Source organism: Lepidochelys olivacea (genome assembly GCF_965140295.1).
Source record: "Lepidochelys olivacea isolate rLepOli2 genome assembly, chromosome: 11".
NCBI classification, from domain to species: domain Eukaryota; kingdom Metazoa; phylum Chordata; order Testudines; family Cheloniidae; genus Lepidochelys; species Lepidochelys olivacea.
Window position 1 is genome coordinate 56,369,487 of NC_140421.1, and position 21,114 is coordinate 56,390,600.

General features: G+C 45.6%; 1 protein-coding gene across 1 annotated transcript in view; it reads right to left on the minus strand.

Annotated features, from left to right (window-relative positions):
- Nucleotides 1-21,114, minus strand: part of DNAH7 (dynein axonemal heavy chain 7) — a 270,571-nt gene that overhangs the window by 69,392 nt on the left and 180,065 nt on the right. The window contains exons 43-44 of the mRNA XM_084642935.1: nucleotides 18,320-18,666; nucleotides 9,498-9,678 (exon numbers count right to left, since the gene is read on the minus strand). Of these exons, the coding sequence (XP_084499061.1) occupies nucleotides 9,498-9,678; nucleotides 18,320-18,666 (528 nt within the window). The remainder of the gene's footprint in view (nucleotides 1-9,497; nucleotides 9,679-18,319; nucleotides 18,667-21,114) is intronic.

The following is a 21,114-nucleotide window of genomic DNA, read 5'->3' on the forward strand; positions in this document are numbered from 1 at the left end:
AACTATAATGTGATTGGAATAACAGAAACTTGGTGGGGCAGTTCACATGACTGGAGCACTGTCATGGAGGGGTATAAACTGTTCATGAAGGACTGGTACAGGAGGAAAGGTGGAGGAGTTGTATTGTATGTAAGAGAGTGGTATGATTGCTCAGAGCTCCAGTTTGAAACTGGAGAAAAGCCTGTTGAGAGTCTTTGGGTTAAGTTTAGAGGCGAGAGCAACAAGGGTGATGTCGTGGTGGGCGTGTGCTATAGACCACCGGATCAGAAGGATGAGGTAGACGAGGCTTTCTTTGGACAACTAACTGAAGTCTCCAGATCACAGGCCCTGGTTCTAATGGGGTACTTCAATCACACTGACATCTGCTGGGAGAGCAATACAGCAGTGCACAGACAATCCAGGAAGTTTTTGGAGAGTGTTGGGGACAACTTCCTGGTACAAATGCTCCTCTTAACCTGCTGCTTACAAACAGGGAAGAATTGGTAGGGGAAGTAGAAGTGGGTGGCAACCTAGGCAGCAGTGACCATGAGATGGTTGAGTTCAGGATCCTGAAAAAAGGAAGAAAGGAGAGTAGCAAAATACGGACCCTGGACTTCAGAAAAGCAGACTTTGACTCCCTTAGGGAACTAATGGGCGGGATCCCCTGGGAGGATAATATGAGGGGCAAGGAGTCCAGGAGAGCTGACTGTATTTTAAAGAAGCCTTATTGAGGGAGCAGGAACAAACCATCCCGAAGTGCAGAAAGAATAGCAAATATGGCAGGTGACCAGCTTGGCTTAAGAGTGAAATCTTTGGTGAGCTTAAACTCAAAAAGGAAGCTTACAAGAAGTAGAAATTTGGACAGATGACTAGGGAGGAGTATAAAAATATTGCTAGAGCATACAGGGGTGTAATCAGGAAGGCCAAGGCACAATTGGAGTTGCAGCTAGCAAGGGATGTGAAGGGTAACAAGAAGGGTTTCTACAGATATGCTAGCAACAAGACGAAGGTCAGGGAAAGTGTGGGACCCTTACTGAATGGGGGAGGCAACCTAGTGACAGATGATGTGGAAAAAGCTGAAGTACTCAATGCTTTTTTTGCCTCTGTCTTCACAGACTAGGGCAGCTCTCAGAATGCTGCAATGGGCAACACAGCATGGTGAGTAGGTGAGCAGCCCTCAGTGGTGAAAGAATAGGTTAAAGTATGATTTAGAAAAGCTGGATGTGCACAAGACCATGGGTCCAAATCTAATGCATACAAGGGCGCTGAGGGAGTTGGCTAATGTGATTGCACAGCCATTGGTCATGATCTCTGAAAATTCGTGGCAATCGGGGGAGGTCCCGGACAATTGGAAAAAGGCAAATATAGTACCCATATTTTAAAAAGGGAAAAAAGAGAACCAGGGGAACTACAGTCCGGTGAGCCTCACTTCAGTCCCCGGCAAAATCATGGAGCAAGTCCTCAAGGAATCCATTTTGAAGCACTTGGAGGAGAGGAAGGTGATCATGAACCGTCAACTTGGGTTCACCAAGGACAAGTCATGCCTGACCAACCCGATTGCCTTCTGTGATGAGATAACGGGCTCTGTGGATATGGGGAAAGCGGTGGATGCGATATATCTTGACTTTAACAAAGCTTTTGATACGATCTCCCACAGTATTCTTGCCAGCAAGTTAAAGTAGTATTGATTGGATGAATGGACTATAAGGTGGACAGAAAGCTAGCTAGATTGTCTGACTCAACGGGTAGTGATCAACAACTCAATGTCTAGTCGGCAGCCAATATCAAGTGGAGTGCCTCAGGGGTCGGTCCTGAGGCCGGTTTTGTTCAACATCTTTATTAATGATCTGGATGATGGGATTAGTTGCACCCTCAGCAAATTCGCAGATGACACTGAGATGGGGGGAGAGGTAGATATGTTGGAGGGTAGAGATAGGGTCCAGAGTGACCTAGACAAATTGGAGGATTGGGCCAAAAGACATCTGATGAGGTTCAACAAGGACAAGTACAGAGTTCTTCACTTAGGAAAGAAAAATCCCATGCACCACTACAGGCTGGGGACTGACTGGCTAAGCAGCAGTTCTGCAGAAAAGGACTTGAGGATTACAGTGGACGAGAAGCTGGATATTAGTCAGCAGCGTGCCCTTGTTGCCAAGAAGACCAATGGCATATTGGGCTGTATTAGTAGGAGCACTGCCAGCAGATTGAGGGAAGTGATTATTCCTCTCTATTTGGCACTGATGAGGCCACACCTGGAGTACTGCATACACTTTTGGTCCCCCCCACTACAGAAAGGATGTGGACAAATTGGAGAGAATCCAGTGGAGGGCAACAAAAATGATTAGGGAGCTGAGGCACATGACTTACGAGGAGAGGCTGAGGGAACTGGGGTTATTTAGTCTGCAGAAGAGAAGAGTGAGGAGGGATTTGATAGCAGCCTTCAATTACCTGAAGGGGGGTTCCAAAGAGGATGGAGCTAGGCTGTTCTCAGTGGTGGCAGATGACAGAATAAGAAGCAATGGTCTCAAGTTGCAGTGGGGGAGGTCTAGGTTGGATATTAGGAAACACTGTTTCACTAGGAGGGTAGTGAAACACTGAAATGGGTTACCTAGGGAAGTGGTGGAATCTCCATCCTTAGAGGTTTTTAAGACCTGGCTTGACAAAGACTTGGCTGGGATGATTTAGTTGGTGTTGGTCCTGCTTTGAGCAGGGGATTGGACTAGATGACCTCCTGAGGTCTCTTCCAACCCTAATATTCTATGATTCTATGACTGAACTCCTAATAACTTTGTATGTGATATAGAAAATATCAATATTTGAGGAAGTGACCCAGCACTCATGTTCCTTCTCTCATAAAACATCCTTATGAATTCACATTCTAGGTTGTTTTTTTAATCAAGTAGTCTTTTAAAGTATTTTTCTACTTTAACAAAAGGTATGATTTAATAATAATTTAATTCAATTCTTTTACATTCACTTCTCAACTGTGGGGGGTTGGGACTCTGCAGAATCCCCACCAGCTCCCAATTCAAGTTGTTTACAATGTCCTATCAACTTGTTTACAATGTCATATCTGGATTCCAAATGCGAATGTGCATGCATGCCATGTGCTGGAGCCGGAACAGTTCATAGTAGTGGTCTGAGGGCAAGGGTGGAAGGATGGATGGTGGTGTCAGCAGGTGGGGGTTGGAGTATAGATGCCCAGAGAAGGGAGAGTAGCTCGGGATTCCTTAAGGGAGTGAAAGGACTCATCAGTTTTGTTACTGAATAATTTGTTAAAATCGAAAGGGAAGTTCTTGAGGGTCATCTGGACCACTTTGGGTAAGCTGCTAGACTGGAGCCAAGAGTCATGACGGAGAACTATGCTGATGGCAAGGAGTGAAACGCGGTGTCTGCTGCATCAACCATGGCCTGGAGAGCAACCTCGACTACCAGTTTGCTCTCATCTAGCAGGTGCTGGAACTCCTGCTGTCAGTCTGATGGGAGACAGTCTTGGAAGTCTGCCAGCTTAGAGTAGGACAGGAAGTCATATTCGGCAAAACAACCTGTTAGCTGGCAATACGGAACTGTAATCCTGCTGATGAATAAACCTTGCGACCCATGAAGTCTAGTTTCTTGGCAGCACAGTCACAGGGGGTAGATTTGAAATGTTCTTGATGGGCACGTTCAGGGAGTTAGGTGGTGGGTGGGTAAAAATAAAATCAGTGCCCTTAGAGGGAATGAAATACCAATGTTCTTCCCTTTTTGGTGTAGGGTGGAAGATGGTGGCGTGTGCCACACTGCCTGGCCCAGCTGTACTGTGGATGGGTAAGGCTGTACAAGAGGGTCCAGGAGGTTGAAGGATGTCCAGGAATTGGTGCTGGGGTCCTGAATATCTTCCACCAGAAGACTGAGAATAGTAGCCATGCGACCGAGCAGGAACTGGTACTCTGCATGGTCATCTGATGGTGAGAGGGAAGGCGGAATAAGGACACTGTCCGGTGACGACAAAGCGCCTGTAGGGATGGTTGGCTCTGATGGTGCAGCCAGGGCCGATGGAGCAGGAATGTCCAAAGGGTGGTGGTAGGAGCAGGAGATGAGCTGAGTAGATGATGCATATCGTGATGATGGTAGGTGTCCCCTGAAGGCCAGCAAGGCCAGGAGTAGGGGTTGCCATGCATCAGCAGTACACATGGGTACTGGAACATAGATCAGCTGCAAGACCATAGTCTGGAGGATAAGGCTGGTGTTGAGGGCCTGGGCTGTATAAGAGCGAGTTGGGGAAAGGGCCATGTCCAGGTTGGAAGACCAGTCAGACTCTGAAGGGTCCGGGAAAGGAGGAGCCATTGGCACTGGTGGGACCGTCAGTGCCAGGCGTGGAGCAGGAAGATGGTCGATGAGAAAAAGGGGCTTGTCCGTCACCGTAGCCAGCAGAGAATGATGGAAGACAAGGAGTTCATTGGCTGGAGAAAGAAGTCTGGAGCCAGTCGGAGGTCCAGTGCATGGTGGAATGCCTGCAAAGGGTAACATCAGCTGTGCCAACGGTATCAAAGGTGATAAACAGCTCAGAGTATGTGGAACCGCATGAGTCAAGCCCAAGGTCCCCGGTGGAGTTGATGGTGCTAGGAGTGAAGTAGAAGGCCCCGATTTTGGGATAGAAGGTGGGGCTGATGGTGAGCGACAGCGTTTGGAGTAGTGCTCCATGCATGCTCTCTTCAGGACCAGAACCGAAGACGAAGATGAATCTTCTGTGGTGAAGTGCAACTTCTTACCCTACCTATCACAGCTCAGGGAGATAATGCTGAGTTTTGAGGCGGCCCCCATCAGGGAGACGCCTTTGTGCCCATGCTTCTTGTGCATGTGTTGGGGCTTAGGTGGATGTGGCAGTGCCGCACGTGAGGAACCCCGGTGAGGTGCTCGCTGCCAGTGATGGACGCTGCTCCAGTAATTCTGTCAGAACCGAGTCCAGTTGCGTATGAGGGCGCATTGCCTCCTCTATTAAAAATTACAGAAGTGAAGTTCAGAAGCTGCTCAAGTCTGCGATGGGAATGAGCAGCAGATGGAGCAGCAGGAACCTATGTGGGCGTCACACAGGCAGTACAGGCAATGGGTGTGTTCGTCGCTCACTGAGGAATGAAGGCATGAGGCACAGGTTTTTAAGCCGGCTTGACAGGGCATAGTGCCTGTGCCAGAAGGTAGGAGAAGTCCCCAGAGGGAAAATCCACGGAGAGAACCTAACTATGATGAATAACGGACAACTAACTAACTAGGTAAGAAAATATATACAATGAAAGGTTTGAACACAGTACTCTTAGGTGGCTAAGAGCACAGAAGAACAGGGGATTCCAGCTCTGGTCATGCACCAGTAAGAAGGAACTGGAGTGATGTCAACTCGCACAGCCTCTCTAAGCCTCATGGCCAATGCATGATGTTACACATGGATCAATGGACACTGCTATGAACAGTTCTGGCTACAGCACATGCACACCCATGTTTGGAATCCACATAGGGACTGGCACTCAAAGAAGAATGGAAGAATTACTTATTGTGTCTTGCTTACAATACTCCTGCTAATACATCCCAGAATGATGTTTTCTTTTTTTGCAACAGTGTTATACTATTGATGCATATTTAGCTTGTGATCCACTATGACCCCCAGATCCTTTTCTACAGTACTCCTTCCTAGGCAGTCATTTCCCATTTTGTATGTGCAACTCCAGGTGAGCTCCCCAACCTATTAAGGAGGCATCAGTGACAAAAGTCCTAATTGCTGCAGACCAAGCAGAGGGCATACCCTGGACACATTGCCCTGAACCGTCCATCACCATAAGGCAGTGGTTCTCAACTCTGGCGCGCCGGGCTGGTTTGTTTACCTGCCACGTCCACAGGTTCAGCCAATCGCAGATCCCACTGGTCGCGGTTCACCGCTCCAGGCCAATGGGGGCTGCGGGAAGAGTGGCCAGCACATCCCTCGGCCTGCGCCACTTTCTGCAGCCCCCATTGGCCTGGAGTGGTGAACCGCGGCCAGTGGGCACTGCGATCGGCTGAACCTGCAGACGCAGCAGGTAAACAAACTGACCCAGCCCACCAGGGGCTTTCCCTGAACAAGCAGTGGACCAGAGTTGAGAACCACTGCCATAAGGAGTCCAAGATCAGTGGAGGAAGTCAGACGGTGTGTCCAAGAGATGACAATTCAGACGATAGACCAACTTCTGCTACATTTGTAGAGGCACAATCTGTCAAATTGGACTATCTGTGTGCATACAGCCTAGGGTGACCAGATGTCCCGATTTTATAGGGACAATACCGATTTTGGGGTCTTTTTCTTTTTTCTATTACCCCCCCATCCCCATCCCAATTTTTCACACTTCCTGTCTGGTCACCCTAATGCAGCCACATGACCTAGCAGCCTCAGGCATACGCAGACTGTGGCTGAGGGCTGACACTGCATTTCCAGACATAGGTAGTGAATCACATAGAATCAGTCAGTCAGCAGAAATACTCTCAAACTCATAGAGTCTATCAGGATCCCAATGAACTTGATTCTTTGATTTGGGACTAGTGTTGACTTTCTATTGTTTAGGATAAGACATAGATGGTCTTGTAAGTGCAACATGAACTGTACATGACAGAGGACTTATCTGGACTTTTCCCATAGTAACCAATTGTCCAGATATGGGAAGATATGAATTCCCTTCTTCCTGAGGTACGCTGTCACTACAATCATGCACTTGGTACCAGGGAGTGGAAGACAAAAGGGAGCACGGTGACCTGATAGTGCCAGTCTGCCATGACAAATTGGAGAAATCTCCTGTGGGTCAGGAGACTTGATACATGGAAATAAATATCCTGATTCCTGAAGGTCTAAGGCAGCAAACTAGCTATTATGATTTAATGCAGGGGAAGAGTTGCTCGTGTGACCATCCAGAATCTCATGTATCTAATGAATTTGTTGAGGTCAAGGAGACCAAGAATAGGTCTCAACCCTCCCTTGGGTTTGGGAACCAGGAAATAGCGGGAGTAGAATCCCTGTCCCCAGTGCTTCAGTGGAACTTCCTCTACAGTCCCCAAAGCCAGTAGAGACTGAACCTGCTTGAAGAGCAGTGTCTCATGAGAGGGCTCCTGAAGTGAGATGCGGTAGGAGATGGGGAGGAGGGATGGAGAAGAAAAGTATGGCATAACCTAATCTGGAGGTGTTTAGGACCCACCTGTCTACGGTAACTGAGTCGCAAACACTGTAAAAACAAGAAAAGGAGTACTTGTGGCACCTTAGAGACTAACCAATTTATTTGAGCATGAGCTTTCGTGAGCTACAGCTCACTTCATCGGATGCATACCGTGGAAACTGCAGTAGACATTATATACACACAGAGACCATGAAACAATACCCCCTCCCACCCCATTGTCCTGCTGGTAATAGCTTATCTAAAGTGATCATCAAGTTGGGCCATTTCCAGCACAAACCCAGGTTTTCTCACCCTCCACCCCCCACACACAAACTCACTCTCCTGCTGGTAATAGGCCATCCAAAGTGACCACTCTCTTCACAATGTGTATGATAATCAAGTCACTTTGGATGGGCTATTACCAGCAGGAGAGTGAGTTTGTGTGTGGGGGGGGGTGGAGGGTGAGAAAACCTGGATTTGTGCTGGAAATGGCCCAACCTGATGATCACTTTAGATAAGCTATTACCAGCTGGACAATGGGATGGGAGGGGGTGTTGTTTCATGGTCTCTGTGTGTATATAATGTCTACTGCAGTTTCCATGGTATGCATCCGATGAAGTGAGCTGTAGCTCACGAAAGCTCATGCTCAAATAAATTGGTTAGTCTCTAAGGTGCCACAAGTACTCCTTTTCCTTTTGCAAAGACAGACTAACACGGCTGTTACTCTGAAACCTGTAAAAACAAGCCAGCCCGTCCCTGAATGGGGGGAACAAAGATGGGGACGTCACCACTGAATCACTGCCCAGGACACACAAGTCAAAATGGGTGCTTGCTGAATGATGGGGGAGGATGAGCCTGCTGGTTAAATCCAGAACCAGAGGGATTTTACCTCTGTGATCTACGCCACTTCATGGGGTAGTCCTTCTGCCTTACAGGAAAGGGGAACTGCCCAAAGAAATGCTGCGAGTGGCATCACTGCTGTTGCTGTTGACCACTACAGTGGGGTCTTTGTACAGCTCAGTATAAACAAAGTAGCTCAGGAATCCTTAAAAGAGTGCAGGGTCTTGTCAGTCCTTTTCAAAGACAAAATCTTATCATCAAGATAAGTCCTCAATCATCTGCTGCACATTGGGCACAATATCCAAATTCTACAGCCATGAGGCCCTGCACATAGTCACAACTGATGCCAGAATTCTGGCCAAGGCCCCTGCCACATTCGGAGCTAATTGTAACAGAGTCTTGGCTACCATATAGCCTTCTGCAACAAACGCCTTAAACTCTTCCCTAGAGGCGTCTGGAAATTGTCCACAAACTTAGATGTGGCCATCCAATTAATAAAGCGTATTTAGAGGGCAACACCTTCTGGTTTGCAATGTGCATCTGCAGGGAAGAGGAGGTATAAATCTTCCTCCCCATCAAGTCCATCCTTTTGGACTGTTTGTCCAAAGCCGCTGCAGAAAACGGAGACTGAAAACTTGAGGTGAAAACACCACACCGAGCTCTGACTCTAGCCACGGGCAGTCAGAAGGAACTGAGGGGAGTCAGGGCAGTGCCATCCTTATATAGTGACAGGAGTGGGTACGGCCACAAGGTGTGAGTGCTGCCCCTATAGATATGGCTTCAGTGTGCTGGGCATACGTACACCTAAATGGAATATATTGCTATATCTACTTGAAGAAGAACTTTTGCTCTGTTGTTTAAAAATATGCTTGTAATCTTCTTTTTTAAAGGGAGGACACATTATTTTGTAAAGTACTGAATTACTGAAAAGGGAAAGAAACCAAGCTTTAGAATTTGGTCTTACTAGACAAAAGGGTACTGATTCTAAACATTACCAGTTTCTATATCTGATGGCTGTTTAGTGATATTAGTGGACAAGCAATGAATTCACAAAAACCACATATGACATTAACTGGCAATCCTGAATAACTATGAATAGTTAACTACACTCACCCCAGTCTAGACGTGGTCAGTCCAGGTTAATGTAAAGTAGAATTGCCAGGGCAATGTTGAAAAAATTATCACCTAATGATTTCCTTTCTGGATCACCTGATGTTTTCATTTCTGTATTTCAGTCTGCATTCTCAAGTCACATATGATTGGAGATATACGGGATATAATATCATGTGATATTTTGCATTTATGATTCTCATAATTATCACATACTTATTCTCCATGCCATACCTACACTACGGTTTAATAACCATATGAGAGTGAACAAAAATGATGGTAGCCTAAAACTGGGGGGTTTATTTAAGCTTTGGCAGGGTTGAAGGTTAAAAGCAGAAATGTGATGGGCAAAACCCCTTATTTTTAAACAACTTTTTCAACGCCCCAGTATTAGCAATAGTTTTATTGATGTGTATTATATACCTGATTCTCCAGATCAGCCTTCTCTTGCTTCTTTGATTCCAAAGTTTGTTGGAGTATAGCCAATTTGTCCTGAACTTCCTTTAGGGCTGCTTGTTTTTTTCTCAGACCATCCATGGCAATCTTCAGTTCCCCTTCAGCCTGATTTAGCTTTATCTTTTTGGGGGCAACAACTTTTGCCACTCTAAATAAAATAAATTAGTAAATTAAATTTATCACAATTATACTGTGTATGAATATATCTCGATACCTACGCATATATACTCACATCAGGGTTGCCATTAAAACCCCAACGTGTGCCAAATTAGAGAAAAATGCAGTATACCAAATTACAGTTTGTCAGAAAATGTTAACTTTTTAAATGTCTACTACTGTAGATTTCATTACATGCTTCTATTTTTGTCAATCTTGATTGGCTAAAACAGCATCAACTGACAGAACAATTTTTGCAATATTTCCTGGAATAACCAGCAATATTTTTTAAAAAAAACAGCAAAAATACATTCATCATACATCCAAAATATGAGATGACTGAGGCGATATACACCTACAAATATTAGACACATTGAGCCAATTTTTTAAAAGCCACTATAGATTTTGTGCCTGAAAAAATATTTTGCATTTATAAGATTATATTCACAGGTGTTTTACACATGCAAATAGATATTTGTGTACACAACTAAAGCTGATAGTTTTTATCTGCTTTTCACACATTCGGATCTATCTGCAGGGATCAGCCTTTTTTTGAGGATTGAAAATAATTGCACACACATTTTTGTGCATTTTGTGCATTAGCTTGAAGACTACTGTAAATATGGCCCTATAATTTTAAAAAACAATGGACAATTGCAAAATGAAATAAAAATAAACAAGTGATGCATGTATTTTCAAGTAATGGCTAGACAGTAGTAGGTGATATTTTTACAACTATTCCGCTCAAAATCATACAAAGTCAGATCCTCAGTTGGTGTAAAGAAGCATACCCCCATTACATACCACAGTCTCAGGACCTGGCCCACTGTTTTTTTTTCGTTTGAGCTAACCTGCAATCTGTCTGCAGACATTTATGACGGATACAGCTGTTCCTTGGTGTTACAGTCTGCACCCCTATGTTCACTCCTTTTATAAAACTATCACACATTTTGTATAAAGAATGCCTTGGGAGGTATCACTTGAAAACTCATAATTTGTTGATCATTATTGGCCTGGTAAAATACGTGTGGCAAATCTTATATATAAAGTTATAAAATTCTACTGTATGACATTACTGAGACATGTTTCAAGAAAAGCAGCCACAAACCAGCTCCTCAGAGATAAAAGGCAAACTGATGTCTCAGCCAGGTGTCAACAAAAGCAAATGGACCAACACCTGGTAAAGTGGCCATTCCTCGGCAGGAAAAAGGGTGTGAGTGAGAAATTTACATCTTGGCAAAGAAACAGCTGGAGGTTCCCATCCCCACAGACTTTCTGTCTCCTCAACCCCAGCTGGAGATGATTCTCAACGAAGAGGATGATTCTCAAAGTATAAGAATGGGGAACAGACGTCCCAAGTTATTCTTCCCTTTCTTTCTACCCACAGCAGCCACAACACCTGACGAACAAAGAAATAGCTTTGGACTGAGGGAGGGATCCTGTCTGAAAGGAATTAAGCCAGTAAGACTACTGAAGTGTGTGGTGAGACAGATTTTTGCTTTGAATTCACTTAGCTTGTTAAAAGAAAAGGAGTACTTGTGGCACCTTAGAGACTAACCAATTTATTTGAGCATGAGCTTTCGTGAGCTACAGCTCACATAAATTGGTTAGTCTCTAAGGTGCCACAAGTACTCCTTTTTTTTTTGCGAATACAGACTAACACGGCTGTTACTCTGAAACTTAGCTAGTTAAATTAGGTATTCGTTGCATTTTACTTTTATTTTCTTGTAACCAATTCTGACTTTTATGCCTCATTACTTGTAATGACTTAAAATCTATCTTTCTGTAGTTAATAAACTTTTTTTATTGTTTGATCTAAACCAGTGTGTTTGAGGAAACTCCATTTGAGATAACAGGATTTGTGCATATCATGTTCTATTAACAAAATGACGGCCTTTATATGAGCTTATCTTGTCCAGAAGACTGGGCAGTAAGACCCACATTTCTGGAGGAAAGTCTGAGATTGGGAATATTCTGGCTTTGCTTTTCAGTATAATTCAAGAGTGGCTGACCATAGATCTCATATAGTTTTGCTGGGAGTAATTTACATGCTGGAGGCTGTGTGTGAGCAGACCACCCAGAGAAGCAGAGAAAAGGCACCCAAGGCTGGGGAACTGAGGGGACACAGCTGTTCAACAGTCCAGATTATACCCTGGGGAATGTCACACTCTGATAGGAAGCTTCAGTAAAAAAAAAAGTTACCTACCTTTCATAACTGTTTTTCTTCAAGATGTGTTGCTCTTGTTGATTCCAAGTAGATGTGTGCGGGCCGCCTGCACAGTTGCCGGAAGGTTTTTCCCCTAGCGGTATCCATTTGGTTGGTTTAGGCGCTCCCTGAAGTTGCACCTTCTTGGCTCCGTATATAGGGCCCTGCCAACCTGCCACCTCTTCAGTTCCTTCTTGCTGGATTACTCCGACAGAGGGGTAGGTAGGCAGGTCTTGGAATGGAAATGAGCAACACATCTCGAAGAACATCAGTTATGAAAGACAGGTAACTGTTTTTTCTTCTTCGAGTGCTTGCTCATGTCGATTCCAAGTAGGTTACTCCCAAGCAGTACCATGAAGGTGTGGGCAGAGTTCATGGATTCACTGATTGAAGCACTGCTTTGCCAAATGCAACATTGTCCTGGCCTGCTGAGTAATGGAATAGTGAGAAGTGAAGGCGTGGACTAGAGCTCTGCAGATCTCCTGGATCGGGACCTGCACCAGGAATGCCACCGAGAAGGCCTGCACCCTTGTGGAGTGTGCTGTCAGTGCAGGGACAGTTATCTTTGCCAAATCATAGCACGCCCCGATATAGAATGTGATCCATGATTAAATTCTTTGTGAAAACATTGGAAGCCATTCATACTGTGACAAATAGTCGGTTTGATTTCCGAAATGGCTTCGTCCATTCGATATAAAAGGCCAATGCCTGCCGAATGTCCAGAGAATGGAACTTTTGTTCCCGGATGTTAGGATGTGGCTTTAGAGTAAAAAAATGGGAGAAAAATGTCCTGATTGGCATGAAACTGAGAGATGACCTTAGGAAGAAAGGCTGGATGATGCACCTTGTCCTTACAGAAGATTGTGTAAGGAGGTTCGGCTGTTAGGGATTTAAGCTCAGACACCCTCCTAACTGAAGTGATTGTCACCAGAAATGCCACTTTCCATGACAGAATAGTAAGCATGTCACTAGGGGCTCAAAGGGGGGGCCATTAGTCTGGAAAGCACCAGGTTGAAGTCCCGTGCAGAGATCGGTTGTTGTCAATCTGTCAAGTCCTTTAGCAAAATTGGCCGACCATCGGGTTAGTGAAGACTGATCAGCTGGCAACCACTGGGTGAAATGCAGACATGGCAGCCAGGTGAACCTTTATTGATGACACCGAGAGACCTTGCTGCTTCAGGTGCAAGAGACAGTCCAAGATAAAGGGTACTGATTAGCGCAGAAAAGAAGTGTGCTTCTGTAATGACCAAATCACAAATCTCTTCCACTTAGCTAAGTAGGTGACCCTAGTGGATGGCTTCCTACTGCCAAGAAGGACCTCTCTAACAGGACCTGAGCAAGTGAGCTCCAATGGGTTTAGCCAAGAAACTTCCAAGCTGTGAGGTGGAAAGACTTGAGGTTGGGATTCTGAAGGTGGCCGTGATCATGGGTGATCAGGTCTGGGAGCAGAGGCAGGGTGACCAGACCTTCCACTGACAGTTCCAGGAGCATGGTGTACCAGTGTTGATAGGGCCAGGCTGGAGCTATTTATATCACAGAACATCCGTCTCTCCTCACTTTGCGCAGCACCTTGTGAATGTCTGGAATGGGTTGAAATGCATAGAAGAGATGGCCCTTCCAGGGAAGGAGGAATGCATCCGTGATTGAGCCCGGGCTTTATTCAGGAAGGAGAAGAACTGCAGACACTTCCAGTTGTGCCTCGTTGTGAACAAATCTATCTGGGGAACTCCCCACAGTTGGAAGATGTTGTTCACAATGTCCGTGCAAATGGACCACTCGTGGTTGTGACAGGATCTACTGAGATGGTCTGCCAACTCATTCGGAGAACCTGGGAGGTAGGTTGCCTCCAGATGTGTTATGCAGAAGTCCGACAGCTTGAGGGCTTCCTGGCACAGGGGAGAGGAGCGTGCTCCACCCTGTCTGTTTATATCAAACACCGCTTTTATATTGTCTGTCATGACTGATATACATCTCCCCTTCGGATGGGCTTGGAAGGTCTGGCAGGCTAGACGAACTGCTCTCAGCTCCCTGACATTGATGTGGAACGTGAGTTCTGCTTGGGACCATAGGCCTTGAGTTCTGAGCCTTCCTAGATGTGCTCCCCACCCCACCGCTGACACACCCATGACCAGGGTTGTGGCCTGGAGAAAGATATTCCTGTGCACATGGCTTGCGGGTTGAGCCACCATATGAAAGCCTCCAGCACCACCAGGGAAAGCATCTTATCCAAGCTGTCCTTGTTTGGCCGATACACTAATGCTAACCAAGCCTGGATGGGCCTGAGCCTCACTCTGGCATGCTGTACTACATACGTACAGGCAACCATGTGTCCAAGGAGCTTCAAGCAATTCCATGCCATGGCGGTAGGGTATCGTCTGAGACCCTCTATAATGTTGCAAAGCATCTGGAACCATGATTCTGGTTGGAATGCCCTGGCTTGTCTCAAATCTAACAACGCTCTTATGAACTCTATCCTCTGAGGGGGGATAGGGTTGATTTTTGAACATTCAGCAATAGGCCCAATCAGTCGAAAGTTGACCTTATCAAGTTTACATGTGCCTCCACCTGTGCTCTGGAGTGGCCCTTGACAAGTCAGTCGTAAAGGTACGGAAACTCCTGCACCTGCCGCTTTTTCAGGAAAGCGGCCACGACTGCCATGAACTTGGTGAACACCTGAGGTGCCACTCACAGGCCGAAGGGGAGGACTGTAAACTGATAGTGAGCGTGGTTCACTATGAAACCGAGGAATCTTTTGTGGGATGGGGCTACCAAAATATTAAAGTACATGTCCTTCAAGTTGAGGATGGCATACCAATCCCCCAGTGAGGGGATAATGGAGGCCAAGGAGACCATGTAGAACTTCAATCTCTTCATGAGCCTGTTGAGATTTCGGAGGTCCAAAATGGGTCTGAGACCATCCTGGGCTTTCGGGATTAGGAAATAATAGGAGTAGAATCCCTTGCTCCTTAGTTCCTGAGGAACTTTCCCTACTGTCCTGGTTCTTAGGAGCATCTGCACCTTCTGCATTAGAAGTTGCTCATGAGAGGGGTCCTTGAAGGGGGATGGGAGGGAGAACTGGAGAAAATATTCCAGTTCTACCGTGTGGAACACCCAGTGGTCTTACGTAATCTGGGCCCACGCAGGGTAGAAATGGGATAAGCAGTCTGAAAAATAAGGAGGGGAAGGATCCGGATCCTGAATTGGCGTTTCACCCTCGGGCACACCCTCAAAATGCTTGTTTGGGGCCAGAAGATTGCTTTGCCTGTCCAGAGCCCTGAGAAGATGAAGGAGGAGGCCTCCTCCTATGGTTCTTGTTGCACCTCCCAGAGTAATCCTGCCTGTTCTGGGACTGGTAAAAATGAGGCCTAGGCTGAGGTCTGAAATGTTTCCTTTGTGTTGCCAGAGTATGCAGATGAGGGTAGCTCTCGAGTCTTTAATGCTGTGAAGCCATGTGTCGGTCTTTTCCAATAAAAGAGTAGAACCCTCAAATGGGAGGTCCTGAATGGTCGCCGGACCTCATACGGGAGTCCTGAGGCTTGGAGCCAGGAACTGTGCCTCATTGCTACAGCCGAAGCCATCTGGGTAGCCAAGTCAGCCACATCCAGGGCTGCTTGTAATGAGGCCCATGCCACCAACTTACCCTCTTCCACCATGGCTTGAGGTTGGGATAACTCTGTCCGGAACGCAGAGGGCAACAGCTCTGTGAACTTCAACATAGCTTCCCAGGAGTTAAAGCTATATCTACTAAGGAGTGCCTAATGGTTCTAGATCTGAAGCTGGAGCCCCCAGTAGAGTAAATTTTTCTACTGAAAAGGTCCAGCTTCTTAGCGTCCCTAGCTCTTGGAGATGGCCCTTGTTGCCCTGATCACTTGTGTTCATTTGCCACAGCCACCACTAAAGAGCCTGGTGGTGGATGAGAATCGAAATGCTCAAACCCGTTAGACAGCACAAAATACTTTCTCTCAGTCCTCTTCACAATCAGGGGCAGAGAGGCAGAGGTCTGCCACAACAATTTAATGGTGTCTTGAGTTGTCTTAATGAGTGGCAGGGCAATTTGGGATGGACCTGAGGGAGCCAGGATGTCTACCGTGGGGTCCGAGGACTCGGCAACTTCCTCAACCTCAAGCCCCAGGTTCTGGGCCACTCTCTTTAGGAGCTGTTGGTGGACACTGCTATCCTCGAGCACTGGAGCAGAAGCGGTTCCTGTGATTACTTCGTCCGGCAACGAGGAAGATGAGGCCCTAACAGGAACCAGCTTGTGCTCTTTCCCTTCCTCACTGAGAGGGTAGCATGGTGCCAGCTCTTCTGGTGTGGTGACCGGTTCAGCGTTGAGCAGCTGGTCCTGCACTGAAGGAGGTGGGGGAGGTGCATAGATTTCTGAGCTTGCTGATACTGACCTCCTGGAATAGGACCCTTGGGCTTGGTGGAACGCCCACCGCATCCAAAAAGGCCATTGCACTGGCACCTGCCACTGTGTGGGCCAGGGCATACGGGGAAACTGCTGTTGTTGCCCATGTCTAACTTCGAGCACCTCCGTTCTGACCTATGCCGGTTCCATCTGGATGTGTATGATTCCACCTCCAAGTCCAATGGAGAGGACTCACTATGTGAGGAGCATGGAGGAGTGGTGCCAGTCGGTGCCAGGGACCGGTGCAGAGAAACAGGAGACTGGTGTGGCACCATTGCTGGTCTGCTCCTGGAAGGCACCGGGGAGTGGTGCCGAGGTGACGGTGACCAGCAAGGTACCATAACCAGTTTGTTAAGGGATGATGCCAAGGATCTTGTGGTGCCAGTGTTCTCGGGCCTGGTCTTGCCTGGTTGGAGAAGGTGGTGCGGTGAAGCCAATGAGCTCTCCAGCCACCTCAAATGTCTCAGACATGGAGGGCAGCTCTAAAGCCTCTGCATGGTTCTCCTGAAGAGGGGAGTCCATTGGTACTGGACTCAACTGACCCCTTGTTGCGGCAGGAGTCAACAGTGCCAAGCTAGGTGGGTACAGTGCTTGAGTGGCCTGGTGTGAGTGGCACTGCACTCAAGTCCTTTCGCTCTGGTTTCGGAGTGGGTGAGCACCCCCTGTTCGACTTCTTTTTCTTCTCATGGGGCACTGGAGATTGGGAGCGGTGCTGCACACACTAGTAGGAGCTGAGCTCCTCTGCAGACAGCCCTCCTGGGGCTGAGAGTCTCTATCAGAGTCCTTTCTTAGCTCTGAGGCCTCCCTTGTCGATGCCAGCATGCTCTGAATCGATGCAGACATGCTAGGTATAATTTTGGCCGAATTGAGCTCTGCGTGGGGGCAAAGGGCGGCCTCCATCAGAAGAATTTTCAACCGTTGATCTCTCTCTTTTTGGGTCCTGGAGTGGAATCCCCTGCAGATTTTACAGTGGTCCTTCTGATGAGATTCCCCCACACACTTCAGGCAAGAAGCGGGAGGGTCGCTCCTGGGCATAGGTTTATTACAAGCTGTGCAGGGTTTAAACCCTAGAGACCGAAGCATGCCCCGGTGCCGGGGTTGGGTGGGTGGTAGGAAGGGGATAACCCTGAGAACTATATATATTTAAACTAACTATCTAGTCAATTAGTACTATTATAACTATTTATAGGGATGATCAGAAGACCCCTAGGGAAAGGGCTTACTGAAGCAAGAGAGAACGAGCATTCCGACCAACTGTCACAGTCTGTAAGAAGGAACTGAAGAGGCGGCAGGTCGGCAGGGCCCTATACACGGCACCATGAAGGCATGATTCCAAGGCTCCTAAACCGACCCGATGGGTACCACTAACGGAAAAACCTTCCGGCACATACCTACTTGGAATCGACATGAGCAAACACTCGAAGAAGAATATGTACTTGTACATTAAATTTTGTTACCTTTAGTAGAAAGATTCTTCTCCATCTCAGGCCTTTGCTACTTATTTTCAGATTGTAGGCTGAGTTAGGCACTTAAGTGTGGATTTTATAGATTTATGCAGGCTCTGGGGTTGTGTTATAATGATACTGTAAATTGGTGGGCGACTCAGCACAAATAAGTTATGGCAGAAATCAGCAAGGTTTTTTTCATCAGGGTAAGCAAATACAAACAAAACAATTTCTAATGTGGGGTTTAACCCAGTCCTCAGAAACTAAATGATGAGCCCTTCCTTCCCACTGGCATTCTAATACCCTTCTGCTGCAGACCTGTGCCAAAAGGATGGGGAAGAGAAACCATAATTAACTCTTTGCTTACTGGAGATGGGCTATTGCCCCCTTCATCCTATCCAAGGTACTCACATTTGAAAATCAGACACTATATGTCCCTTTCAACAACTGCCTCATAATCTTTACCAGTGAATATGTCAGGCCAGTTAGAATTTCCAACAAACTTTAAATCCCTCTTATTATTAGAATAGACTAAACTCACTTGGTTTTTATTTTTACATGAATGCTTACTTACTTATCATAGGAATCCATGGCTATGACCCATTTGCACAGACCTTCCGCTGCTGTGGAAGCATTTCGAATCTTGTCTGGTACAAACTCAGGATTTGAGATATATTGTTTCCTGATGATGGCCATGTAAGCTGGAGGAATGTTGTCCTTATCATATTCATGAAGCGACTGCAGAAATCTTATATCACCTAGAACTCTCTTTGCTGGACCCCAGAAATCCTCTATTTTTTTCCCTGAGCCTGATGGATCTGGAATTTTATCTGATTTGATGCCTTTCAGGATGCATATAGCTTCCATAACTAGCTTGACACCTGAAGGAGGACTCTTCATTGACTTCACAACTGTGATATCCTTAAAATAAATGACATAAATATTACTGGTTTCAGAGTAACAGCCGTGTTAGTCTGTATTCGCAAAAAGAAAAGGAGTACTTGGTTAGTCTCTAAGGTGCCACAAGTACTCCTTTTCTTTTTATAAATATTACTGCTTCAGACATAGCATTAGACCCACTTTTCTAACGTATCACAATCATTCTATGTATGTTACAGTACTACTTTTCCATATATGTTTGCTAGAATCATACTTGGTATTTTAAACTTAATGTGATCTCAGGATCACAGACAAAAATTAATGTACACTGTACAAATATACCATATATTCATTTTTAATAGTATCTGTCTATTAAATCTTTCATTTTTAAGTATAGGAAGACAATACCCCAGTGTTTTGTCTGCTTAGCCCCTTCTTCCAGTATATGCATTATGGCACTACATGGGTTGAAATAATACTGACAATTAAACAAAGATCATCACACCTGAAATCTGATCAACAGTTAGTTTAGAGAATGAGAAATTTCTTACCTGAGTTTTCTCTTTAGATTAGCAGCTTCTTTCCTCATTCATCATTAATGGTTAATGTCTACCCACATACCTATGAAATTCAGAGGCAGTCCAATATTGTTGCTGGAGACTCCAGGCCTAAGTTCCAACGTTTGGTTCAGGACACCAGAAGAGTTATTCCAAAGAGACAGAAACATTTCAGCAACCCATTATTAGCACTAAGACAATAACTTGATATAATGTCATAATTAACCTTAAGACAATCATATTTTTAAGTCTCCCCTTTGAGAAAAAAATTCTATTTGTATTGTGGTCAATTATCAGACTATCAGGGTAGTCTGAATGAGGAGGGAAGCTGCTAACAGAAAAAAAATTATCAGGTAAGAAATTTCTCGTTCTTTTGCACAGCTTCTCTCCTCATTCATCACTAATGGGAAGTAACTAGAAGTGAATCAAAGAAGTTGGGGGGGAAGATAAGCAGCATTTTATTTATTATTATAACAGAACGATAAATAGGAATGGAAGTTCCCCCTTATAAAGCAAGACATTATGTGGGAGCCAACCCAGTAGCACATTCCAAACAAAGGATGCCTGTGCAGAGGAATGGAAATTTACACTGCAAATCTTCCTCTGATGACACTTTCTCCCAAATAGCCCTAGAGACTTTTATGGATAGTTTCCCAGATGTCTAGTATGCCCACTGGTTCAGGATTTCAACATCTTGCTAGCAGCCATTTTGAGGCAATAAGGCCTTTTCATTTTGGATAGAATGAGATGAGCAGTGTACAATTGGCAAGTGTACTCCATATACTTCAGATATATCTTTAGAGCACTAGGAATGCTCATTTGTGGCATAAGCTTCTGAAGAAGTGACCAGGGTTTGAACAAAATGATGGGAAAACTACTTCCCAGGAATTATACAAAGAGGAATTTACCTTTAATAGAAATTTTTCTGGAGCTATAAAAATAATCTTTTCCTCACTGCAAGAGCAGATAATGGTGACTGGAAAGGCCAGCTCCAGGCTTGTCTAATCTGTCATTCTGATTAATCTTGGCACCTTATGATACTCAGATGGAATGTCCAATGTACCTACCTACTGCTAAGTAGGACTGTTACCCACATTTCTATCATACTTGGTTGTAGGACTCCAATCAACCATTCTGGAGAAACTCCAATGTAATGGAAATCATCCGAACTTTATGATTAACATTATATTTGTATTATAGTACCATCTGAGGTCTGAGACCCATTGTGACGGACACTGTACAAAGAGAGAGAGTCCCTAACTCAGAGAACTTTCTATTTCCCATCACAACAAAAATATAAATTTGACCAGGTCAGCTGATCCCTGCTGAACTACACTTCTCTTCCAATGCCTACACTATTAACTGTAGGTGTTCCCGGTCTGGATGAAGAAGTCCCTGGTTGAAGAGGTCTGGTCTTTTCCGTAGATGCAATGTAGCCATTCAAATGTGAAGTGCCCCATGGGACACTGTGTAAGATCATGCAGGATTAGAACCTGGGACCATGGGGGTTCCGTGTTGCCATTGAAAGTTCAGTCCGGGTGTCCACTGGGGGACTAACACCCAACCGAGCCTGAGTGGCAGACCCCAGGCCCACTCATTGGTATATACATCAGAAGTATAAACACTCATACTTCAATCATAAGCCAATCTCTAATGGGAGTGTGGCAGGGCGCACTCTCCTGTGTCTGTTCAAGTCCACAAACCACGCAGAGACTTTTATGCTGGTGAAATACCCAGCAGAGTTTATTTACAGTGTTGGTTCCCATCATCCTTGTACACTATATAGCCTTACTCCTACAGTGTTAGGGGGCCCTCAGCACTTCAGGGAAGAGCAATCAATCAATCTCGCTCTCTGTCTGCTTCCCCCAACTACTTCCTTCCTGTGCGTTGTTGTATCCTCTGCCTAATGGCTTAATTAGCCTCCCAGCTCTCC